At 39.5% G+C, this 27,249-nt stretch overlaps 1 protein-coding gene across 6 annotated transcripts in view; it reads left to right on the forward strand.

The window, feature by feature from the left end:
• The window catches only part of LOC145714981 (lysine-specific demethylase 6A-like), a 192,661-nt gene that overhangs the window by 37,902 nt on the left and 127,510 nt on the right, over positions 1–27,249 (forward strand). For all 6 annotated transcript variants that reach the window (XR_014137095.1, XM_081794572.1, XM_081794573.1 and 3 more), the window contains exon 4: positions 21,087–21,136. Coding sequence is in view for 5 of the 6 variants with exons in the window: in XM_081794572.1 (XP_081650698.1) it covers positions 21,087–21,136 (50 nt within the window). In the remaining variant the exon portion in view is untranslated. The remainder of the gene's footprint in view (positions 1–21,086; positions 21,137–27,249) is intronic.

Below are 27,249 nucleotides of genomic sequence, written 5' to 3' on the forward strand. Positions count from 1 at the left end.
TTTTAACTGTTTTTAGTTGATTTACTTATGTTAAGTACTACTTAATGTTTTCAGTGTCCATAGGACACTTTCCAGAGACTTTAAATGGTTGTTTTGAAATAATTTTTATCAGATATGGCTGGTTCTTAGGGAAAGGGTATTTCAACAAACTCTTTAAAAAAATTAAAAAAAATTTTTTTAATGTTTATTTTTGAGACAGAGAGACGGAGCATGAGCGGGGGAGGGGCAGAGAGAGAGGGGGAGACACAGAAGCCAAAGCAGGCTCCAGCCTCTGAGCTGTCACCACAGAGCCCGATGCAGGGCTCGAACCTGGGAACAGTGAGATCGTGACCTGAGCTGAAGTCAGATGCTTAACCGACTGAGCTACCCAGGCGCCCCTAAAAAAAATTTTTTTTAACATTTATTCATTTTTCAGAGAGAGATAGAGCGTGAGTGGGGAAAGGGCAGAGAGAGAGGGAGACATAGATTATGAAGTAGGTTCCAGGGTCCAAGCTGTCAGCACAGAGCCAGATGTAGGGCTCGAATCCAGGAACCATGAGATCACGACCTGAGCTGAAGTTGGGCACTTAACCGATTGAGCCACCTATGCACCCCCTGAATAAACTCTTTAAGTTGCCTTTTTGAAGTCTCTATCCACAGTCTTCCTTTTTTTTTTTTAATTAAAAAATTTTTTAAAAATGTTTATTTATATATTTATTTTGAGAGAGAGCGAGAGAGCAGGGAAGGGGCAAGAGAAGAGAGGGATGGAGAGAATCCCAAGTAGGCTCTGTGCTGTCAGCATAGAGCCTGACGCAAACTGGTAAACCATGAGATCATGACCTGAGCCGAAATCAAGAGTCTGAGGCTTAACTGACTGAGTCATCCAGGTGCCCCTTTTTCTTTTTTTAAAATTAAGACATATTAATTTCAAAAATAATTTTTAATGTTTATTTATTTTTCACAAAGAGAACGTATGCTCGTGAGAGCAGGCAAGGTGCAGCAAGAGAGAGAGAGACAGAGATCCAAACTGGGCTCCACAGGATCTGAACTGGGCTCTGTGCTGACACATCTGGAGCAGGTTCCACGGTGATAGCGGAGAGCCTGATGCAGGACTTGAACTCACTAGCCGCAAGATCATAACTGGAGCTGAAGTTGGAGACTTAACTCACTGAGCCACCCAAGCTCTATAAATTAAGACATTATTAATGTAGAAGTTCACATTTAGGTTCACAGCAAAATTGAGGGGGAGCTAGATATTAAACCCACTGTCCCCACACTTGCACAGTCTTTCCCATTTATCAACCACCAGAATTGTAATACTTGTTACAATTAAAAAAAAAAAAAACAACAAAAAAAAAAACAACATTGGCACATCCATAATCACCAAATGCCCTTACCTATGGGTCACTTATGGTGTAGTACTTTCTCTGGGTTTGGACATGCACTGTATACCAGAATATTTTCACTGCATTAAATTATCTGTGTTTTACCCATTCATCCTTCTCCCCCTAATGACAAGGAACCACTTGTCTTTACTTCCTTTGTTGTGTCTTTTTCAGAATCTGATACAGTTGGAATGATTCAAAGTGTGGCTTTTTGTTGGTCTCTTTCAGCTTCCTGCTTGTCTTTTCATGGCTTGGATAGCTTTTTCTTCTTCCCTTCCCGTCCTGTCCTGTCCTGTCCCATCCCATCTTCTTCCCTCCCCTCTTCTTTGGAAAAACGTTCCATTGTCTGGATATGCCACAGTTTGTTCCCTCACTTACCTAATGGACATTGTGGTTGTTTCCATGTTTTGGCAGTTAAGAATAAAGGTACTATAAACACTTGTGCTTTTTTATGTGGGCATAAAGTTTTCATCTGCTTTGGGTAAATACCAATGAGCATGATTGCTGAATCATGTGGTAAGAGTATGTTTCAGTTTTTTAAGTAATTGCCAAACTATCTCCCAATGTGGCTGTATCATTTTGCACTCCCACCATGAATGAATGAGAGTTCGTGTTGCTCCACCTCCCCATCAACATTCATTCCTGTTAGCATGTTGGATTTTGGCCTTTATATTTGGTGTGTTGGTTTTTTTTTTAATTAAAAAATTTTTTTTTGCTGTTTATTTTTAAGAGACAGAGCACAAGTGGGGGAGGGGCAGAGAAGGAGACACAGAATCCGAAGAATTCTCCAGTTTCCCAGCTGCCAGCAGAGTGTGAAGCCAGGCTTGAACTAAGGGACAGTGAGGATTGTGACCTGAGCTGAAGTTTGATGTTTAACCCACTGAACCACCCAGGTGCCCCCTAGGTGTTTAGTTTTAATTTGCATTTATTTCCCTGAGGGCACATTATATGAAGCAGCTTTTCAGGACTACTTGCCATCTCCTTATCTTCTTTGTGTATATGTATATACATGTATAATCTTTGTCACGTGGGGCTCCAATCAAAATCCTGAGATCAAGAGTTGCACATGCTCTTCTGACTGAGCCAGTCAGGTGCCCTTATCTGTGTATCTTCTTTGGTGGGGTCTGTTAAGGTCTTTCGCCCATCTTTAATGATGTTTTCTTATGTTGAGTTTAAGAGCTTTTTTGTATATTTTTGACAACAGTCCTTTTATCAAATGTATTTCTTGCAAATATTTTTTCCCAGTCTTTGGGAGTTTTGTACCTGCAACCTTACTATAATTTCGTGGTTTCAGGAGGGTTCTTTTTTTTTTCCTTTTTAATCAGTTGTCTTTGATTTTCTTCATAAACATGTCATCTGTGAAGAAATAACTTATTTCTTCCCTTTCAATCTGTATGTCTTTCACCTTTTTTTCTTATTACATTAGAGGACAACTTTTTGGTGCAAAAAAGGTGGTTTTATTAAAGCTTGGTGACAGGATCCCTGGGCAGGTAGAGCCGCACTGGGGTTGTGAATAGTGACTAATACAATACACTTTCGAGTTGATCAGTATAGAGATGATACACTTTAGAGATACCCTAAGTTTCTAAGAATTTGTAAGGTGGGTTTCCAGGCCCTTGAGGGGCTAGCTGGTGTTAGGATAAGGTCATCTACTACTGTCTAGTAAAACCATAGTCATGATGTATTAGATATGTATCAGTGGGCCATATGCTTGGATGATGATTGCTAATGTTTATCTTGGGTAGGTAGAAATAAATGAAGTTTCCAAAGGAATTTTTATATGTTAAAGGGGACTTACAGGATCCTAGAGGTAGGACTAATATAATGTCAACCTAAAGTTGCTGTTTGCTCTGAGCAAAAATTTTTTTTTTTTTAATTTTATTTCAATGTTTTTTTTTTTTTTTGAGAACGAGCACGAGTCGGGGAGGGGCAGAGAGAGAGGAAGAGGGAGATGGAGACGGAGATGGAGACGGAGACAGAATCCAAAGTAGACTCCAAGCTCTAGACTGTCTGCACACAGCCTGATACAGGTCTCAAACTCGTGAACTGTGAGATCATGACCTGAGCTGCAGTTGGCTGCTTAACTGACTAACTCCCCAGGCACCCTAACCCTGAGTAAGATACTAACATTGAGGCAGTTGAGTTCCTGACTGTTGTCTCAAGGACTTGCCAATAGGCTACACGTTCTAAGGAGATTTAATTTTTTCTACAGTTTTTTTGCCTTTGTTCTCCAAATCATATACAAGGAGATTTAATGTAAAAATTGACTCATGTAGTTATGAAGGCCCACAAAATGCCATCTATGAGCTGGAGAGACAGTAAAGGGGGTAGTATAATACAGTCCAGTTCCAAAGGCCTGTGAATCCGGGGGCCTCTGATGTATGTTAGAGACTGAAGGCCCAGTAACTAGGAATTATAAAATCTGAGGGCAGGAAAAAGTAAACATCGCATCACAATACAAGAGGGAATTTGCCCTTCTTTTGTCTTTTGGTCCTATTCAGGCCCTGTAAGGATTGGATAGTTTGTGTGCCCTCATTGGTGAGGCTACATCTCTTTCCCTAATCTGCTTAATCTAATATTAATCTCTTCCAGAAATGCCATCATAGACATGCCCTTAATAGATGTACATCATAGACACACCTAATAATATTTTCCTTGTTCTCTGGCCATTTTGAGTTCCATCAAGTTGATACATAAAATTGATGATCTTAAGGCCTGCCTGTTCAGATTGTCTTATATTTTTTCTTGTATGAATTTGGGTAAATTGTGTCTCAAAGAATTTATGCATTTCCTCTAGATTGTCAAATTTGTGTTTATAGAGTCATTCATAGTATTTGTTTTTCATCATTTTAAGTACATTTAATCTGTAGTGGTGTGTCTCTCTTTCTTTCTTCCTCCCTCCCTCCCTCCCTCCCTCCCTCCCTCCCTCCTTCCCTCCCTCCTTCCCTTCCTTCCTTTTTTAATGTTTATTTGAGAAAGAGAGAGCGAGAGAAGGTGGGGAAGGTGACAGAGAAAGGAAGTCAGAATCTAAAGCAGGGTCAGGCTCTGAGCTGTTAGCACAGAACCCAGCACGGGACTTGAACTCAGGAACTGTGAGATTATGACTTGAGCCAAAACCAGGAGTCAAATGCTTAACTGACTGACTTACCCAGGTGCCCCTAAATTTGTTTTTAATGCTTTTTTATTTGAGATAAAGAAGTGAACAAATAGGGGAGACTCAGACAGAGGGAGAGAGAGAATCCCAAGCAGATTCCACACTGTGTAGAGCCTGATGCAGGGCTTAAACCCGTGTACTCTGAGATCATGACCTGAGCCAAAATCAGAGAGCTGGACACGTAATCCACTGAGCCACCCAGGTGCCCTCCGAATAATTTTTAACTTCTCTTCAAAAATCTCAAGAAGTTTCTTCTTGGACCCATGTATTATTTAGAAGTGTGTTGTTTAATCCCCCATGTATTTTGTTCTTTTTCAGCTATATTTATGTTGTTGAATTTTTGGTTAATTTCTTTGTGGTCTGAGGAACAGACATTGTTTAATTTCCATTCTTCTATGGTTGTTGTGCTTTCTTTTCCAGAATGTGGTCTGTCTTGGTGAAATTGCAGTGTGAGCTTGAGAAGAATGTGTATTCTTCTGTTTTTAAATGGAGTAGTCTATAGGTAATCTGTGATACCTGATAAGGAAATGTAAGTGTTTGGAGTGGATGGCCAGGAAAGAATTCTTGGGAAGTCTTTGATGCAGAAAGGTGGTTTTATTAAAGTATGGGGACAGGACCCATGGACAGAAAGAGCTGCACTGGTTTTGTGAGGTGTGATTGATTATACACCTTCAAGTTGGGAGTGGGGTAGGGATAGTGTAAGTTTCCAAGGTTTCCAGGACCTTGATGGGGCGACCTATTGTTAGGAAAAGGTTATTTATTTATTTATTTATTTATTTATTTATGTGTGTTTATTTATTTTTGAGACAGAGGGAGACAGAGCATGAACGGGGGAGGGTCAGAGAGAGAGGGAGACACAGAATCCGAAGCAGGCTCCAGGCTCTGAGCTGTCAGCACAGAGCCTGACGTGGGGCTTGAGCTCACGGACCGTGAGATCATGACCTGAGCCGAAGTCGGACGCTTAGCCGACTGAGCCACCCAGGCGCCTCTATATTTATTTATTTTAAGTTAAGTTAAAAATATAAAAAAAAAAATTTTTAAGAGAGATAATTAGTGCATGAGTGGGAGAGAGGGCCACAGGGAGAAGAGAATCTTAAGCAGTGCAGAGCCTGACACAGGCTTGATTTTACAACCCTGGGATCATGACTTGAGTCAAAATCAACAGTTAGATGTTCAACTTATTGAGCCATCCAGGGGCCCCCAGGAAAAAGTCATTTAGTACTGTATAATAAAACCTCAGTCATGATACCCCTCAGAAGTCGTTCTGTGGAGTTGTATGCTTGGAGGATGATTGCCAACATGTATTTGGGGGTTAGAGATACAGAAGTTTTCAAAGAAATTTTTATATGTTAAAAAGTTAGACTTCTAGGATCCTGTGGGGTTTGGGCTATGATTAATTGCCTTTTACCCTGAGCCAAGTGTCATTGGGGCATCTGAGCTGCCTGTTTGAGGGACTTAGCAATCGGCTGTAGAAGTAAGGACATTTAACTTTTTATTTGCCTTTGTTTCTCACATCAATATCCAGTTGATTGATGTGTTGCTGAGTTTAACTGTGCCCTTGATGATTTTCTTTCTGCTGGATATGTCCAATTAGGGATACAGGGTTTGAAGTCTCCCCGTGTTGATTGGTGGATTCATATATTTCTCTTTGCAAATTATTTTTTGTCTCTTATGGTTTAATGCAGTCCTGTTAGGTAAATGCTTGTTAAGGATCATTATGTATTCTTGGAAGACCGACCCTTTTACAATTATGTAGTATATTTTATGTGACTTTCTTAGTTTTGAAATCTGCTTTATCTGAAAGTAATATAACTACTGCTTTCTTTTGATTGGTGATCATGGTATGTTTTTTTCACCCATTTACTTTTTTACCTTAGATATCTTTATATATATTTCTTTTATTAAAAAAAAAATTTAACGTTTATTCATTTTTTGATAGAGACAGAACGTGAGTGGGGGAGGGGCAGAGAGGGAGACACAGAATCCGAAGCGGGCTCCAGGCTCCGAACTGACAGCACAGAGCCCAACATGAGGCTCAAACTCACAGACCGTGAGATCATGATCTGAGCTGAAGTTGGACACTCAACTGATTGAGCCACCCAGGCGCCCCAAGATATCTTTACGTTTATAGAAGGTTTCTAGTTTATTATATGTAGCTAGTTGTAGATTTTTGATTCATTCTTACAGTCTTTCTTAATTTGTGCATTTATTTACTTTTTTAAATTCTGTTTTCAAATGTTTGTTTTTTGAGAGAGAGAGCAAGAAGACAAGAAAACCCGGGGGGGGGGGGGGGGGCGGGGGAAGGGAGGGGTAGAGACAGAGACCCGGAATGCCTAGCAGGTGCCAAGCTCTGAGCTGTTAGCACACAGCCTCATGTGGTGCCCAAACTCACGAACTGTGAGAACTAAGCCGAAGTCACACACTTAACAGACTAAGCCACCCAGGTGCTCCTTTTGTGCATTTAGACCATTAATGTTCAGAGTAGTACAGATTAATAGCTGCAGTATTTGTTACCGTTTTGTCTTTATTCTTTGTTCCTATTTTTGTCATCCAGTCTTTTCTACCTTTGTGATTATGAAGGGTTCCATTTCTTCTATTTTCTTAGCACTTTGTAAATTTTTTTTTAATAAACACTTATTTTTGAGAGAGAGTGAGAGTGCGAGCAGGAAGGGGCAGAGAGAGGGAGACACAGAATCTGAAACAGCCTCCAGGGTCTGAGCTGTCAGGACAGAGCCTGATGGCGGGGCTCACCCCACAAACTGAGATCATGACCTGAGCTAAAGTCAGACACTTAACACTTAACCGACTGAGCCACCCTGGTGTCCCTGTAAAAAGTTTTTTGAAATGCCTGCCCTAGCTTAATCAACATAGATATATAAGGTATCCATGTCAACTTCCAAATAATGCTACATTGTGGTATGAGAATGTTACATTGGTAAAGTAATCCTAGTTCTTCTGTCCCTTGTGTCATTGATGCCATTCATTTCATGTCATATACAGGCAGTATTTACACTGTGTACCCAGTTTACACTGGGGTGATTTAAGAATTTTTGACTTTGTACTGTAGGGAAAAATTGGCATTCAGTAGAAGTTATATTTGAATTTTGAATTTGGCTCTTTTCCTAGGCTAATGATAATGTGTTTTATGATGTGATATGGGGCTGGTCAAGAAAGAACTTTTGAGATGTTTTCAGTGCAGAAAGTTATTTTTATTAAAGCATGTAGACAGGACTACTGGGCAGAAAGAGCTGCAATGGGATTGTAAGGAATGACTGATTATATATACTTTTAAGTTGGGTGGGGTAGAGATAAAGGAAATTTCCAGAAGGATTTTCCTGTGTTAAAAAATAGAATTACAGTATCCTGGAGGTCCCAGAAAAAAAGGTTGCTTTTTGCCTCTAGTCAAGTATTAACATTAAGGCTTTTGTGAGTGCCTTGAGGAGTGTCATACTCTCCCTATCTCAATTTTTTGTCAGTGGGCTGTAAGTTTTAAGAATATTTAGTTTTTGATGTGCCTGGGTGGCTCAGGTGGTTAAGTATTTGATCTCCTGGCATGGGTTCGAGCCCCCAGTCAGGCTCTGTCAGCACAGCCTGCTTCTACTTCTGTGTCTCCTACACTTTCTGCCCCTCCCCCTGTCATGCTGTGTCTCTCTCACCCGTAAAAATGAATAAATGTTAAAAAAAAATTTTTTTTAAAGGAATGTTTAAGGGGTGTGTGGGTGGCTCAGCCAGTTGAGTGTCTGACTTCAGCTCAGGTCATGATCTTGTGGTCCGTGGGTTCCGGCCCTCCGTTGGGCTCTGTGCTGACAGCTCAAGAGTCTGCAGCCTGCTTTCGATTCTGTGTCTCCTTCTCTCTCTGCCCCTCCCCTGCTCACACTCTGTCTCTTTCTCTCTCAAAAATAAATAAACATTAAAATTTTTAAAACGAACATTTAGTTTTATTTATTTTGAGAAAAACAAAGACAGTTGTGAGTTGGGGAGGGACAGAGTGGTTGTGGTGGGGGGTGGTGTGTGGAGAGAGAGAATCCCAAGTAGGCTCTACACTGCCAGGGCAGAGCCCCACATGGGCTTGAACCCATGAACCATGAGATCATGACCTGTGTCCAAACCAAAAGTCAGACATTTGACTGAGCCACCCAGGTGCCACAAGGACATTTTCAAATCTCCATTTCGTTTGCTTTTATTCTCATCAGTAAGATACTTTCTTCTACTACTAAGCAGCTGCAGTTTTTACCAAATGATAATTTTTTTCCTTAGTTAATACCAATTGCCAAATAACCAAAACATTTGATGGCAAGTAAGTAATTTATTCAGTGGCCAGAGGATGCAGAAAAGGAGATCATGGTCTAAAGGCACCTTCTTCTTTTTTTTTAAATTTTTTTCTTTTTAACGTTTATTTATTTTTGAGACCGAGAGAGAGCGTGAAAGGGGGAGGGTCAGAGAGAGAGGGAGACACAGAATCCGAAACAGGCTCCAGGCTCTGAGCGGTCAGCACAGAGTCTGACGAGGGGCTTGAACTCACAGACCGCGAGATCATGACCTGAGCCGAAGTCGGACACTTAACTGACTGAGCCACCCAGGAGCCCCTAAAGGCACCTTCTTGATAAGGTCTCATGGTTGTGGTTTTGGCTTAGGGTAATTAATGGGCTGGTAAGCAAGGTGACCTAGGACTTATTGGTGAAAGCAGGTTTTGGAGGTGGGGAGCTTCTCAGAATCAGAATCTGACCTCTTTTCTTCCCTTAAGTGGATGCAGTTGGATCTGTCATGATGCTGGTAGATGTAGTTTTAATGTTAATGTTATTATTATTTTAAGTAGGTGGTGGTGGTGGTAGTGGTTATTATTATTATTATTTACTTTATTTTTTTAAGTAGGCCTCACTCCCAGCCGGGAGCCCAGTGCAAGGACTTGAAATTATAACTTGAACTCACTGAGATCCAGACCTGACCTGAGATGAAGAGTGGGTAGCATAACTGACTGAGTCACCTGGCAGCCCTTTATTAATATAATTAGATGGTAATGATCCCATTGTCATCTGGAGGGGGTTAGCAGGTGTCTGAACAGGATGAAACTGGTTGATAAAGTGGGTCATGGCGCTTGCTTGTGATTTCTGGCATCCAACCTTAGATTCCGGTGGCAAGTATAACTTGCTGAGAATGGCTAGAAAACAGGATTATTGTTGCTTGTTTGTAGCTTTTTAGTGAGTCCCTGGTGAACACAACGAGATGAATATTCTAATTAGCCCTGGGTTCATCAGGGTAAACAGCCAATACACTGACAACCATTCTTCACCCATACAACCATTACAACCATTTGTTTTTCATTACAGTATTCAGTAAATTGTACGAGGATTCATCACTTTATCATAAATTGTGTTAGATGATTTTTGCCAACATTAGGCTAATATTGTAGTAGGATTCTTGCACAGAGAGTTGTGACTTGAAGGCTTTTCTTTCCACAAAGCAACTTTATTTGTGCCAGCACTACTCCGTTGGGTTTGCATTTATATCTGAACAACTGAGCCTGGAACACCACGTGGTGTCGTTTTTTAAATATATTTTCCACTTCTTTGTCTCCTATGTATGGTAACATGCAAAATGATTAAGCGGTCTCATGTTACAAGGTCATGAGGGATATTGTCATATACACGTATAACTAACTAGGTTGCCTTCAGGTTTTTTGTTATCTCCTTGGGGAGAGGACCCTATCACATTCCCTCCTTTGATGCTTGGACCCCTCTATTTTAGGTCAGAGAGCATCATCTTGGTTTAGATGTTTATATTTTTATAACATTATTACATGAGTGGCTGTCCTTTTAAATTATGGCCTCAATGAGGCTGGAGACAGACTGTACAACCAGTGGAGCTAAAAGCAACGCAGGATTAAGCACCCTCCCAGAATTAGGAGAATAATTTTTATGAGAGTTTTGAATCCTCTGAAAGTTGAAAATCATCCTCCAAATAACTCCCTGGGGTTTTAACCATTCCAGGTTTGGATGGGGACATGAGCAATCCTTTTCATTTGATATGTGATCTCCTCGATGACTTTCTCTCATCATCTATCTGTAGGCAGCAGTTGCTTAGGTTAAACTTTTCACAAAATCTTCCCTCAGAAACAAGCAGGTAATCTAAGGTTTGCTGCTTGGCTAGTAAGCTAAGAACTCTGGCACTTTCACTGATTGTAATTTGTACAACTGCTTGCAGTCTGATTATGTGGGTGAACATGTAAATGGGACCCAGGACCCATCCTCTGCCCAGGTGACAGGTCCATATTACTGGATTATAAGCTCCAGAGGCCATTTATCATCTTTTTAGTTGCCAATTTGTAAGGCACACTGCTTTCTTTGAGTCTCCCTCTCCCCATATACTTGGACTCCCAGATGTTTCCCTCTGGCAAGTAGGAGCAGGAAGAAAGATGGACAAATAGTTTCCAGCACATATGACCCTGACCAGACTGAGGGAGATAATATAGAGGCTGTTTGTCCACATACCTAGTACGTTGCACTTGGGGCCTGCCATTTGATGGCTACACTGACATTGTATCAGGCCTCTCGGAGATGAAAGAAGTTAGACAGTGGTGGGGATCTGGATCAAGATGATCTGGGGTCCACCACCAGTCAGTTTTTCAGACAGTTGGGTTATAAAATCTGTGGCTTAGGCATGTTAAGTTTTTAACAGAGACAACAATGAACTTTTTCCCCATCAGGCAAAACAGTTTTTCCCAATAATTGAGCTTTAGAGGAGCCAAACCCCAGTAATAGGATTGGATATTTTATTACAAGGTTTGTGGGACTAATTTTCTAGTCTCTTATGGCCACTTCCCCATGTTGGTACCAACCAAGTATTGTATCCACAAAAGGAAAGTGAGTGTTAACAGAAACCTCTCACCACATGTCAAGCTGGCTAGGGCGGCTTTGGCCAATCCTATAGCAAAGAGTAGAGCAAGAATCACAGTAATAGAAACAAGTCACAACAGTGCATCACAGTAAGGAAACAGAGAGAATAAGGACAGTCTTCTGTCTTACTGGACCGTTAATTCCTTAATTCCTCAGGCTTCTGCCATGAGTAGATTAGTCAGCTTCCAGAGTTACTAAAGCAGGGCTGCAATCTCCCAGAGGCTCTGGAGTTGCAGATTGCTTCAGTATGGTCAGCTTACACGGTGTTGATGGATCAGGAAGGCACTCCCAGTTTGAAGGTGCTGGCTTTACTCTGCTTTAGTGAATCCAGGGAACCACTTTAGCTACCTTTACTGCAGTAGGGGTGGACAAAATGACAGTGAATGGGCCTCTCTAGAGGGCCTTTAGGGGTTGGACATTTTACTTTTTTATCCATATTGCATCCCCTGGTTTAAAAGGGTGAGTGTCTATGGTCAGCTCCCTGACCCAGAGGTGTAAGGTGGTTAGGGTAAAGCTAAGGGCCCCCATGTGTTGCGTTAGGGTCTGTCTCATTTAGATCCTCCCTTATGCCCTTGATAATTGGGGGAGCGTGCCCGTAAAGGATTTCCTAAGGGGAGAACCCCATCTGCTTCTTTAGCTTCCCACTTTAGCTGCAGCCGGCCTCCCTGAAGGTCTCTTATTTCTCCCTGCCTAATGTCAACCCTTTCCTTATTTATTTCTTCCCTGGAAATAGGGCCTGTAAGTGCTGTTAGGGAACAGGGACGATGACCATTCTGGCTTCTTCAAGCTGATAAGGGGTGGTGAAAGGGTATAGCAGTTAGTCTACTCAAGGGTTGGTCAAGTGGCCCACCAGCATGGTTTTACAGGAAGGCTGGCAGGCATGAGGCGGTATAAACATTAGCAGACACAGAGAGAAAAACACAAAGGAAAGATTACACTGACCACTAAGATGGCATCTTAAGATAATGTCTGCAGTTTCCAAGCCTGTCAAACAATTCTAGGAGAGACCCTGAGTCTGTAACCATATATCAGGGAATCTCTCTCATAACCCAGGTTATGGAGAAGCAGGAGCAGGAAGTAATCAATGGTGGCTCTTTTTTCAAGAGTTTGGCCCTAACTTAATTTAAAAAAAGTTTTAAAGCATCTAATGTTTGTGAGGTATTATTTAGAGTTTTGCTGAGTATAAGGAGACAGTTTATTTTGAGATGTAAAACTTTTGCAAGAGCCAGGAGTTCTACTAGAGAAAGAGTCAAAGCAGCCATTTACCAGTATTACTTTGTAAGTTTTTAGGTAACCCATACCTGGATATTATTTTATAAAGCAGAATTTTTATTACTATTTCTGTGCCTTTTCTGTCCTGTAGGGGAAAACCTTTACCCAATTAGTGAAAGTGTTAACCCATACCAAGAGATGCTGGAATTCCTTTGACCTTGGTGTATGAGTGAAACTTAATTATCAGTCTTTTCTGGATAGCTTCCAGTCTTGATTGCCTGTGAGGGCAAGTTTGTGGTTGAAAGGATTGCTTTTAAGACATACTCCACAGGCTGATACTACTTGCAGAACTGTCATTGACAGATTTTTTTTCTTCAGTAAACATCCTTTTGGCCATATGATAAATTTTGTCCCTCCCTCAGTGAAAGGCCTTATACTGTATTTTAATGATGTTTTTAAGGTCTGTGGTCTTGGTGATAGTAATTGCCCTGCTTTGTTTGTAACCATTCCAAGGGCTGGAGACGTGTCTAGGAGTCATACCCCAGTTTATTTTCTTGAGAAAGTAGATGGGATTGAGTTTCCTTTAATTAATTGATATAACAGGCAAACTATTTTCTTGAAACCTGGTATTTACAGTATCTAATAATTCCCCAAAACTCACCTAATTGTTTATCTGTCCAGGGATTAGTAGCACCATAGTCTCTAATTTAGTTATGATATCCCTTTCTAGTGAGGGAGTAAGGCTCTCTGGCATTATCAGGAAGGAATGAGAAAAAATTAGATTTCCCCATATACATCTCAGGGGCTGAGAGAAAAATTTACATAGAAGTTTCCCAGGGATGCCAGTAACCATTATGCTGCGTTTGGATAGTTGGCCTGGAGTGGAAAGGAGGACAGAAAAGGTAGCTCTGGTGTTAAGGAAATCAGCCAGTTTTCCTTCTATATTTAGAGTTACCTGAGGCTCTGGATTTCTGTTACTTTAGGGGAACTACTATGAAGAGCCCCAGCCTGGTTAATCCTTTCCAGGGACATTGGTTATCTGAGCCCTCACACATAGAGGTCCCCAAGGGCATTCAGATCTCCAGTGATTGTATCTACATAAGGGGCATGGCTTATTTTGGTTGTCCTCTCTGAGGACAGTTTGTATTGGGGCCAAACCTTTGTGCAAAAAAAAAAAAAAAAAAAAAAATCACAATGCATTCCAAAGGAATATCTATGGAAAAGGAGGAAAGGTGTTCCTTGTCTCAGTTTCCTAAAGCTGGCCAGGAGAAACATCATTTACTGACCCCGCGTTTTTGACTGGATGTGCCACCGGCAGCCAAAAGCCCTGTCTTGGGAGGTGCTGAGTGAGAGTAGTCATTCTTACTCAGGTTTGACCCTACCTCCTAACCTGGTCTTTCCTGTTTTTTCTTACCCGTCCCATTTCCTGCCTGCAAGACCTTAGGGGTATGGACTGTGACCAAGCAAGACTTTCCTGGTTTCCTGGTTGTCGTAGCACGAGTTAGTTTTATTTTGGGCCAGCAGTAACTTACGTGTTGATCATTGCCCACTGAAAGAGGGAGTTAAAGAGCCAAAGTCAAGGTCTATCTTCCTGCCTTTCGGAACTATGCCCACATAAATTATGTTTCACCTCTGTGGATATCCATTTTTGGCATACAGTGGGCTAAGTTCAGTAAAATGGCTCTCATGTTCCTATTCCAGCCCTCACATGGCAGAGGCATCCATTCCTCTGCTGAACAGAACAACACAAATGTAGAGGATTTGGAGGCTGGCAGCAAGAGTATTATTTTCCCAGCCTTTGGATCAGAGGAGGAGAAATTTTAATCTTAACACAGTATACTTTTAAAATCCATTTATTTTAACCTTAGTCTGTCCTGACCACACATAAAATTTCTTTTTAAAGATTTCCCTTTATGAACCTTCTACAACTTTTCTTTGCACTTAGATTTTTTCCCAAGCCATTTCTCTCCAAATAATCAGTCTCATTTAGGACATTTTATTTTATTTTATTTTATTTTATTTTTTTTTTTTAATTTTTTTTTTTTTCAACGTTTTTTATTTATTTTTGGGACAGAGAGAGACAGAGCATGAACGGGGGAGGGGCAGAGAGAGAGGGAGACACAGAATCGGAAACAGGCTCCAGGCTCCGAGCCATCAGCCCAGAGCCTGACGCGGGGCTCGAACTCACGGACCGCGAGATCGTGACCTGGCTGAAGTCGGACGCTTAACCGACTGCGCCACCCAGGCGCCCCTAGGACATTTTATTTTTACCTTCAACAAAAATATATTTTCCTTTCTTATATGTTTCTTTCATATCTCCTACTTTTCTACATAGTTGATTTTCTTATTTTTATCAGTTTTAACTACCGTTAGCAGAATTTTAACTCTTAGGAACCTTAGTCTTCAGTGAAAACTAAGTAGTAACCACTTGTGAACTCTTATGTTACATCAGATTTTTTTTAGAAGGCAAACTTATGAATTCATTAAGCATAAAGCATGTTTTCCCACAGATCCAAATGTCCTTAGTTTCTCTGCCACAAGTCAGAAGCACAAACCTACATCTTGTAATTAATTAGTGCATTAGCCCCTTACCTCATTGGATATCGAATGAATTCAATCTCAATTTATCATGCAAGCAAAACTTTAATGTTTTAGGTTGCCAGGGACTTTGAAAACTAGCTTAACAATTAGCCATGAAAACTTTGAGACAGACAAAATTAACCATCATTTTAAGTCACCTTTTTGCTGAAAAATTGCAACACAGATAATGAGCTTATTTAGAAAGCTCTTGGTAAAATCTTTAGAAACCTTAGGTGGAAAAAAGTCTTATATGTTTAATGATGATAACTCTAAAGATTTGTCTATTTGAAACCAGCAAATTTACATCCATTTAAATACTAGTATGTTCCATCTGAGTCCATTTTAAAATTAATCCATTTCCACCTGGGGCATGAATGGGAAAATCTAAGTGGGTGGGCTTTGCTCCATGACCTCTAGGGTGGGAGGTGGAGTTGATGGTGCCTGAGGCATTGGGGAGCCAATTATTCAGACCACCCCCCAGGTGGTGCTGCAAAGAGGTGGGGGAGGGAAAAGGCAAAAGAGGACCGCTACCAGCAGAAGGCAGAGAAAGAATTCCGTTTTAAATCGTCTCAGCTCAGACAGAAGAACTGACTCCAGGTTTTGTTTTGTTTTGTGTTTTGTTTTGTTTTGGTTTTCCACTTGTGGAATTAGACAGTCCATGTCAATCTGCAGAAGACTGGGAATTTTCCTAAAGGAAAAGAAGTTTCAGCAGCAAGTTGGGAATTATTTCTTAAAGTTCCCATTCTGAGGTAGAATAACCAGAGACAGTTAGTTCTAATTATCATAGTGACCCAGGAAATGAATGAGACACAAGTCCCCACACACAGTCAGCCAGCAACTCCCAATTCATTGCCCAGTATCTTAGAGTTGCAGTGTCATTCCTCAGGCCTTGTGGAACTACTAGGGCAACTCTGGGAGGTGATCAGGCTCCCCCTCTGCCTCTTAGGGCAGGTCTGCCAGAACGCGAACCTGAATTCTTACCAGTCTGTTGGGCAGTGCTTCCTGAGCTGCTTCTGGGCCTCGGGTTCTGTTTGTGCACATGAAGCCCTTGCCCCGATGCACAGGGAGGGCTAGTTTCCTGCAGACCCAGCAGTCCACTGGTGCCAGGCAAGGTTTCATCTCCGGGCGTCCCGAAGTTTGTACCCTGGTGGCAAAGGAGGTGGAAACGCACTGTCTCTGAATGCCAGACGAGCCCCCAAGTAATGTTTCAGGATTCTCGCACAGAGTTGTGACACTGAGGCTTTTCCTTCCAGAAAGCAACTTTTTATTCCTGCTGGCACGGCTCAGTTGGGTTCATACCAGAAGAACTGGGCCTCAAACACCATGTGGTGTAGTGTTGTATATATTTTCCACTTCTTTGTCTCCCGTATATGATAACATACAAACATGTATTCTGATTAAGTGGTTTCATGTTATAAGATTGTGAGGGATGTTGTCATGTACATGTATAACCAGATTGCCTTGAAGCTTTTTTCCTTTCTCTTCGTACAGAGGGGACCCTACCACAGTGTAAGGGTTCTGAGCATAGTTAAGGTAGGCTAGGCTGAGCTATGATGGATGGAGGCAGGTTCGGTGTGTTAAATGGATTTTCAATTTATGATATTTTCATAACTTTTTTAAAAATTTTATTTTTGACAGAGAGACAGAGCATAAGCGGGGTAGGGGCAGAGAGAGGGGGAGACACAGAATCGGAAGCAGGCTCCAGGCTCTGAGCTGTCAGCATAGAGCCCAACGCAGGGCTCGAACTCACAGACTGCGAGATTATGACCTGAGCTGAAGTCGGATGCTCAACCGACTGAGCCACCCAGGCTCCCCAATTTATGATATTTCCAAATTACAGTGGGAATTTTGGATAAACTCTGTAAGTTGAGGAAGACGTGTATATGTAAGATCTACAAAATGTGTTTAATTAAAAAACATGGGCGGGGGCGTGCCTGGGTGGCTCAGTCTGTTAAGCATCTGACTTCAGCTTAGGTCATGATCTCATGGTCCATGGGTTCGAACCACACATTGCATTCTGTGTTGACAGCTCAGCACCTGGAGCCTGCTTTGGATTCTGTGTCTCCCTCTCTCTCTGCCCCTCCTCCACTCACACACTCTTTCTTTCAAAATTAAATAAACATTGAAAAAAAAACCACAGGTTGATGTTATTTTGAATGGTTATCTTTTAGATCAGATAATAAGAAAAAGAAAAGATTTTATATTTACTCATATTTACTTGTGCTTTCTTCACGTGGTTTGGAGTTACTGACCTTTTTATTTTCTTCTTTTAACATTTTTTTTTTTGGTCAGGCAGCTCCTCTGCCAACAGTTTCAATATTTGCTTCTTTGAGAAGTATTTTGCTTTCACTTGTTATAGGTTTATTTTTGAGGTAGAGAGTGCACGCACATGTAAGATATGGTGGGGGGAGCAGTGAGAGAGAGAGAGAGAGAGAGAGAGAGAGAGAGAGAATCCAAAGCAGGCTCTGCAGAACCTTAAACTCACAAACTGTGAGATCATGACCTGAGGTGAAAACATGACTTGGTTGCTTAGCCCACTAAATTACCCACGCGCCCCTCTCCTTTTCTTTGAATGATAATTGTGCAGTGTACAAAATTGTATCGTACCCCTCCCACCCGCCCCCCCAACAGTTTAAACATACTGTTCTCATCTTCTTCCTTACATGGTTTCTGAGAGGTTGAATAATTGATATCATTTTTCATCTTCGTTTCCTCTAGTTTCTTTCTAGATTGTTTTCTAAAAATCATTTAACGGTGGCTCAGTCTGTTGAATGTCGAACTCTTAATTTTGGCTTAGGTCATGATCTCAGGGTTGTGGGGTTAAGCCCCACATTGAGCTTTGTGCCTTGTGTGGAGGCTCCTTAGGATTCTTTCTTTCCCTCTGCCTGTCCCTCACTTTCTCACACTCAAGAGTGCTGTCTTTGTCTCTCTCTCTCTCAATTTTAGTTTCTGTTGTTTCAAAATGATATGCCTGAGTTTTTATTTTTTGCTTTGGATGTTTTTCTTGCTTGGTATTCTCTGAGCTTCCTGGGTGTGAGATTTATTGTCTGACTTTAATCTTGGGAGAAAGTCTCTGTCATTATTCTTCCAAATAATTCCTCTGCTCTTTTCTCTCTGTTTTACGTTTTGTCCAAAGTCCTTTGAAATTATATTCTTTTTTTGTTTTATTTTCTTTTCCCTCCAGCGATATTCCCTGCCTTTTGGTTTTTGAGGATTCTGCTGTTACATTCTGCATCTCAGATATTCTTTCCACAACTGTATTCAGTCCCCTAATAATAACTTTTTGAAGTTTGACATTTCTTCTTGATCCTTAGTTGTGATTTTTATTTCTCTGCTTCCATTGCGTATTTGTTCTTGCATGCTGCTCTGTTGATACACTATCTTTAGCATATTGTAGTTTTAAATTCTGTCAGAGAAATTCAGTTTACCTGCTATGTCTGGTTCCATTGCTGTTCTGTTTCTTTAAATTATGTCTTTTTGCTTGTGGTATGTCTCATAATTTTTTCTTAATGTGTTGATGTGGGGTATCAATTAAAAGAGCTGCTATAAATAGGCCGTTAGTAATGTGGTAAACTGGCAGGGGAGCAAAAGTCTCTTATTAAGACTTCAGGTTGGAAAGTGAAGGCATTTTTCAGTTCTTTTTCCTCACTTACATTAAGAAGGACTAGAATAGGCTGGAGTCGGGTATTTCTTTTACTTTCTTGAACAGCTAGGCTCTGATAGTTTGTAGGTTACCTGCTGGATAACCATTTTCACCTGAAGGCAAACTTCTTTAAGAAGACCTTGGTACTCTGAGATATTTCAAAGCATTCCTTTTTCCCTTTGTTTGCCCAAAAGTTGAGGTTTTTCTGATATGTTGTGGAAATCTGGGACCTTAAAAGTGAGCTTCACAATATTTTGGGAGTCTCCTAGGCCTAAGTGCCCTGAATTTTTTAAAATCTCAGGCTTTTGACTTTTAGCCTCTAGAAAATTGTCACTTGTGGTTAAGATTTTCCTCCCCTGACATTGCTTTACTGGGGTGGTTGCCTCTGGACAGTGTCTCCCGTGGTAATTTGTGACTTCTTGTGTTACTAGTTTTTCTTCTTTAGATTTTTGTTTTAAAAAGAACTCCTGTAGTCATTTAGTTATATCTTAGACTTAGAATGTATTGTATTACAGGAGATGATTCTTACATATACAGTAGTGTTTCTAGTCATAAGTTTGGTTGTTTAAAAATTCTGATTATTTTCATTTTATGATGTTTGAAAAAGTTTTCCTTGTTAAGATTTTTTTTTTCCTCTAAGTGTGTAGTGAATTGCATGAAAGGATATTAGCTAATGTTTACAGTTCTGTTGTGATGTCTGAAATTCATTACAGTGATTGTTCAAGATAATGAAAATCCTCAGCATGTTACATAGTATGTACAATGCGCTCCTCAGGTTTACTGCTGATATTTTCATTTTATTTTGACTTTTCAGGGCAATGTTCATTCCTAACTATATTTTATTGTAAATGTTCTCCCTGGGATACTTGAATGAATACATTAAAAGATAATCTGATTCCATTGGAATTATGCTGGAGGTTCCTGTTTTCATCTTAAATTTTTTTAATTGCCACAATTCTAATATGTTAAAGTGACTGTTTACTCTTTCACTTTTTTACATTACTGTGTGTTTTTATAAAACTTTATTTTTAATGTTTATCAAAAAAATTTTAAAAACATTTATTCATTTTTCAGAGTGAGAGAGACAGAGCATGAGCAGGGAGGGGCAGAGAGACTGGGAGACACAGAATCGGAAGCAGGCTCCAGGCTCTGAGATGTTAGCACAGAACCCCACCCCAGGATTGAACTCACGGAACACGAGGTCATGACCTTAGCTGAAGTCAGATGCATAATTGCCTGGGCCACGCAGGTGCCCCAGTGTTTATTTTTGAGAGAGAGAGACAGAATGGGAGTAGGGGAGGGGCAGAGAGAGACACACACAGAATCTGAGGCAGGTTCCAGGGTCTGGGCTGTCTGCATAGAGCCCAACGTGGGGCTTGAACTCAGCAGACACATGATCATGACCTGAGCCGAGGCCAGATGCTTAACCAACTGAGCCACCCAAACAGCCATACCTTACTGTGCCTTTTTCTTAAAGTTTGAGAGGACCCACTTTATGTGATTCCATTCCTTTTGTACCCTTAGGGGGATTAGGGAGCATGGGAATAACTATTTTGAAGTAAAATTGAAGCTAGTAGTCAAAGGTAGTGTTGATTGTATAAAGGGAAGTATGTATGCATGTCATTGTAATTTTCTGGGAAGTGATTCTCATTTTGAGAAAAAATTAGAAAATTCACTATATAGTATATGGTAGCCTTAGAAAATTCCCAGGATATTTGGTCCACGAGGGAATCCAAATTGATTGAATTAATTACCAAGACTTGACCATTTGTTTTAGTGCAAGAATGAAATTTGGTAATAGTTTTTATATACTTGATCTTCTGTAGGTCATTTATTTCCATTACTTTCATGGTAGTTGGTAGTCTGTAAACAGTTGTTTGGTTGTTTAAAAGAAAATTTTTTTAATGTTTACTTATGTTTGAGAGAGTGTGTGTATGTGAGCAGGGCAGGGAAAGTGAGAGACAGAGATAGAACCTGAAATAGGCTCCAGGCCTGTCTGAGCTGTCAGCACAGAGCCTGATGTGGGGCTGGAACCCACCTAGCCTTGAGATGATGCTTTGAGTTGAAGTCCGAAGCTTAACCAACTGAGCCACCTAGGCACCCGTAAATTGTTTGGTATTTATAGCACAGTTCACTGAGACATGGGCTTGATGGGCAGCTTATTAAAGTTTTGAAATCTTTGTTGTGGATTTTCAAATGGGACATAAAAAATTTGCCAATAATTATTTTCTGTTTTGCAGCATTATCTGCATATCAGAAATACTACAGTTTACAGACTGACTACTGGAAGGTTAGTACACATTTGAATGTCAATTTTGTCTTCTTCTTTTGGTTCGTATTACACAAAATAGTACATGGAGACAGGAAAAGATCTAACTTTCTCTCAGCTATTTTATGTTGAACTATCTTGTTGAAGAAAAAAAGTGCTGTTCCTTTAAAGTTCAAAGCTGGAAATGAATGAAGGGTGAATGATGGTTTTTTTGAAGATGGTTGTTAGGCTGTATGCTAAGGGTACCATGCCTCATTTTTATGTTTTTGCTGTGATTGGAATTCTGGGGAGAATTAAAACTGTTTATTTAAGAATCCCTACTTAAATGAAGAATTATATATAAAGATAAATTATCCATTGTGTTAAATCAGTTTAAGAAAAGATAAACTAGCAGATCAATCTTTTTTACAGCATGGATACTTTCCAAGTATGTTATAGGTAGCTTATATAGATTGCTTTTCAACAATGACTGTTATTTTACACCACAAAACAAATTTGTCTTATAATAGGATATAAGCCATAATCATAATCAGTTTTTAGGCATAAGTGCCATGAGGATTAGTTATAGATAGCATTGTGTGCATGAATGGGAAATTATTTAGGTTACCCCAAATCCATGTTTGAGTCCCTAATTTAAAAAAAAATTTTTTTTAACGTTTATTTATTTTTGAGACAGAGAGAGACAGAGCATGCACGGGGGAGGGGCAGAGAGAGAGGGAGACACAGAATCGGAAGCAGGCTCCAGTCTCTGAGCCATCAGCCCAGAGCCCGACGCAGGGCTCGAACTCATGGACCTCGAGATTGTGACCTGAGCCGAAGTCGGACGCCCAACCGACTGAGCCACCCAGGCGCCCCTTGAGTCCTTAATTTAAATGAAAGTGGAGTGGAAAGAAACAGTGAAAAAAACTAGAATTTACTTAATCCATAAATATTCTAATAAATTTTTTAAATTTTGTTTTAAAAAATTTTGTTGACACCTATAAAAATACAATTTAGTCTACTATAGACTACATCCATTCAGAGGTTTAAATTTCAGTGTTTTGTTTTTTTTTAACTTTATCGTTAAGTAATTTCTACCCCCAACATGGGATTCAGACTGAAAACCCCATAGATATGAGTTGCATGTCCTTCCAACTGAGCCGGCTACCAGGTGGTTTGTTTGTTTATTTTCTGTTTTTAAATTTTTTTAAGTTAATTTAATTTGAAAGGGAGAGAGCAGGGGAGGGGTAGAGGGAGAGAGGGAGACGCAGGGCTCAAACTTAAAGAACTGTGAGATCCTGTCCTGAGCTGTAATCAAGAGTCAGATGCTTAACAGACTGAGCCACCCAGGTAACCCCCAAGTGATTTTTAATCAGCACAGTTGAATAACCATCACCACATTCAATTTTAGAATATTTTCATCATATGAAAATGAAACCCTGTATACTCTCCCCTAATCCCCTTAAACCTTTCCCTAAGGAACTATTAATTATTTTGTTGTTACATATTTGCCTAGTTTTTGGTCTGGCTTTTTCACTTAACAAAATGTTTTCAAAGTTCATCCCTGCTGTAGCTTGTATAGCTAGTATTTAATTTTTTTTTAAATTTTAATTACTGTATACTTAACATACAGTGTTAACATTAGTTTCATGTGTATAGTATAGCGATTCACAATTCTGAACTTTCCTCAGCACTCATCAGGATGAGTGTGCTGTTAATCTTTTCACCTGTTTCACCCCCTCTCCAACCACCTGTCCTCTGGTAAACATCAGGTCTTTCTCGATAGTGAAGATTCTCTTTTTTGTTCCTTTTTTTCTGCGCTTTGTGCATTTGTTTTGTTTCTTAAATCACATATGAGTGAAACAATACGATATTTGTCTTTGTCTGACTTAAGTTGCTTAATGTTACAATCTCTAGATTCATCCATGTTGTTGCAAGTGGCAATATTTTTTTTATTTTTAATGACTGAATGATACTCCATTGTATACATATACATACATCTTCTTTATCCATTTATCCAGCTGCAGACACTTGGGCTGTTTCCATAATTGGCTATTGTAGACCATTCTGGAAAAAAATATTTAGGTACATATATCCTTTGAGTTAGTATTTTTGTATTCTTTAGGCAAATACCAATTAGTGCAAATACTGGATCACAGAGTAGTTGTATTTTTTATTTTTATTTTTTTAGAGTTTATTTATTTATATTGATAGAGAGCATGATCAAAGTTGGGACAAGAGGGAGAGAGAATCCCAAGCAGGTTCCATGCTCAACACAGCCCAATACAGGATTCGATCCCATGAATGTGTTATCATGACCTGAGCCAAGATCAAGAGTTGGATGCTAAACCAACTGAGCCACCCAGTGGCCCCTAATTTTAATGTTTTTGAGGAAACTACATACTGTGTTCCATAGGGATTGCAGCAATTTGCATCCCAGTAGCAGTGCACAAAGGTTCTTTTTTCTCCACATCTTTGCCAAAGCTTGCTTTTTGTTGAGTTTTTGATTTGAGCCTTTCTGTAGGTGTTAGTGTCTCATTGTGGTTTTGAATTACATTTCCCTGATGATGAGTGATCTTGAGCATCCTTTCATGGATTGTTGGCCATTTGTCTTTTTTGAAGTAGTGTTCATGTCTTCAGCTCACTTTTAAACTGGATTATTTGTGGGTTTTTTGGTGTTGAGTTGTAGAAGTTCTATATATATGTTGGATACTAACCCTTTATCACATGTGTTATTTGCGAATATCTTCTCAAATTCAGCAGGTTTATTTTTGTTGATTGTTTCCTTCATTGTGCAGAAGCCTTTTATATTCATGTAGTCCCAGTAGTTTATTTTTGCTTTTATTTCTTGTATTTTAGGAGACGTAATTAGAAGAGTATTGTTACAGCCAGTGTAAGAGAAATTCCTGCCTGTGCTCTTTCCCAGGATTTTTATGTTTTCAGGTCTAACGTTTAAGCCCTTAATGCATTTTGAGTTTATTTTTGTGTATGGTATAAGAAAGTGATTCAGTTTTATTCTTTTGCACTAAGAAAGTGATTTAGTTGTATTCTTTTTGCACATGGTGCAAACACACCATTTGTTGTTGACTGCCTTTTTCCCATTGCTGATTCTTGCTCCCTTTGTTGAGGATTAATTGACCATCTTATCACAGATTTGTTTCTGGGCTTTCTGTCATGTTCATTGATCTTTGTGTATATTTTTGTGACCATTCCCTACTGTTTTGGTTACTACATCGTGTAGTATAACTTGAAATCTGAAATTGTGGTAACTGCAGATTGCTTTGGATGTTCATCAGTCTTTTGTGGTTCCATAAAAACTTTAGGATTGTTTGTTTTAGTTCTGGGAAAAATGCTGTTGGTATTTTGATAGGGATTGCATTAAATCTGGGTAGTGTGGACATTTTAACATTTGTTCTTCCAATCCCATGAATATGGAATATCTTTCCATTTGTTTGTGTCATCTTCAGTTTCTTTGATCAGTGGTTGTATAATTTTGAGAGTACATTTTCACTTCTTTGGTTAAGTTTATCTTAAGTATTTTATTATTTTGTGTGGAATTGTAAATGAAATTATTTACTTAATTTCTCTTTCTGCTGCTTCATTATTAGTTAATAGAAATGCAACAGATTTCTGTTCCTTGATATTGTATCCTGTGCCTTCATGAATTCATTTGAGTTTTAGTAGTTTTTTTTATGGAGTCTTTAGGGGCTTCTTTTTTCTTACAGGTTATTTATTTTGGGAGAGAGAGTGAGCATGCGTGTGAGGGGAAGGCAGTAGAGAGAGAGAGAGCGAGAGAATCCCAAGCAGGCTCTGTGCCACTAGGCCAGAGCCTGATGTGGGGCTTGAAACTCAAGAACTGGGAGATCATGACCTGAGCCAAAACCAGGAGTCAGATCCTTGACTGACTTAACCAGCTGAGCCACTGACACACTCCAGGGGTGTCTGTCTATATAGATCGTGTCATGTGCAAATAGTGAGTTTTATCTCTTCCTTAGTGATTTGGATGCCTTTCGTTCCTTTTAGTTGTCTGATTCCTGTGACTAGGACTTCCAATACTGTGTTGACTAATGGTGCTGAGAATGGATATCTTTCTTATTCCCGAGCTTAAGGGAAAAGCTCTCAGATTTTCCTGTGGGTTTTTCATATGTGGCCTTTACTATGTTGAGGTAAAGTTGTTTAAACACAACAAAGGTGGTGGTTTTTTTTTTAATCATGAATAAATGTACTTTGTCAAATGTTTTTTCTGTCTTTATTGAAATGATTATATGATTTTTATCCTTTCTCATTGATTTGATTGATGATACATCACATTGATTTGTGAATATTTAACCACTCTTAAATTTTGGGAATAAATCTCAATTGATAGCATCAAATTTTTTTTTTTTTTTAATGTAGTTTTGTATTCCATTTGTTGATACTTTGTTGTGGATTTTTGCATCCATGTTCATCAAAGACACTCACCTGTAGTTTTCTTTTTTTTGATAGTCTTTATCTTTTTCTGGTAACACTGGTCTCAGAATAAACTCAGGTTTTTCCCCCCTCTTCTATTTCTTGGAATATTTGAGAATAATAGATATCAGCTCTTCTTTTTTTCATTTTTAATAACCAACTGAGCCACCCCAGTACCCAGTATTAACTCTTCTTTATATGTTTGGTAGACTCTACCTGTGAAGCTTTGTAGTCCTCTAATATTTGGGGGAGGGGGTGTTTTGATTTTAGATTCAATTTTATTGCTGGTAATCAGTCTTTTCAAATTTTCTGTTTCTTCCTGCTTTAGTTTTGGGAGGTTATATATTTCTAGGAATTTATCCATTTCTTTTGGGTTGTTTAATTTGTTGGCATGTAACTTTTCATAGTGTTCTCTAGCCCGTTGTATTTCTGTGGTGTTGGTTGTTATTTATCCTCTTTGATTTTTGATTTTGTTTATTTGCACGCTGTCTTTTTGGGGAGAATCTCGTTTATCAATTCGAAAAATTTTTACTATTTTAATCTTTATTTTGATGGGGGAGAGGCAGACTCAGAGGGAGAGTGAGAGAATCTTAAGCAGGCTTCATGCCCAGCTCACAGCCCAATGTGGAGCTTGATCTCAGAAGCCGTAAGACCATGCATGACCTGAGCTGAAATCAAGAGTTGGATGTTTAACTGAGTGAACCACCTAGGTGGCCTTGGTTTATCAATTTTGTTGGTATTTTCAAGGAACCAACTCCTGATTTCATTGATACTTTCTAATGGATTTTTTTTTGAGTTTTTATAGCATTTATTTTTGCTCTCATTTTTATTCCTTCTTTCTGCTGGTTTTCGGTTTTCCTTGTTTTTTGTTTTTGTTTTTTATTTTTTGTTTTTCCTAGCTTCTTTAGGTATAGGGTTAGGTTGTTTTCTTGAGATTTTTTTTGGTTCCTGAAATAGGCCTGTATTGATACAAACTCCCCTCTCAGAACAGTTTTGCTTCATCTCAGAGGTTTTGGACGTTACTTTCATTTTCATTTGTCTCATGTGTTTGATTTCCTCCTAATTTCTGTGTTCACCCATTCATTGTTTTTTAGTAGCTTATTATTAACTGTGTATTTGTGCTTTCTTCAGAATTTTTCCTGTGGTTGATTTCTAGCTTAATTATGGTCAGAGAAGTTGCATGGTATGACTTTGATTGTTTTGAATTTATTGAAACTTACTTTGTGGCCTAATATTAGGTGATGTCTTCTGGAGAATCTCCCATGTGCACTTGAAAAGATCATGTGTTCTGCTATTTTAGGATGGGTTGTTTTGAATGTCTGTTAAGACCGTCTGGTCCAGTGTGTCATTTAAACGTCATTGCTTTCTTGTTGATTATATGTTTGGATGGTCTGTCTATTGATGTACGTAGGGTTTTACGTCCCCTACTATTATTGTCTTACTTTTAGTTACTTCCTTTATTTTGTTAATAACTGTTTTATGTATTTGGGTGCTTTCATGTTGGGTGCATAAGTATTTATAATTGTTTACCTTTTGTTGGTTCTGTTTATTAATAGTGTCCTTTGTCTCTTATTACAGTCTTTGTTGTAAGATCTCTTTTGTCCTATGCAAGTAATGCTACCCCATCTTTCTTTTCACATCCATTTGTGTGATAAGTGCTTCTCCATCTCTTAACTTTCAGTCTGCTTGTTTTTAGGTCTGAAATA

This window comes from Panthera onca, chromosome Y (genome assembly GCF_046562875.1).
Source record: "Panthera onca isolate mPanOnc1 chromosome Y, mPanOnc1 haplotype 2, whole genome shotgun sequence".
Taxonomy (NCBI): domain Eukaryota; kingdom Metazoa; phylum Chordata; class Mammalia; order Carnivora; family Felidae; genus Panthera; species Panthera onca.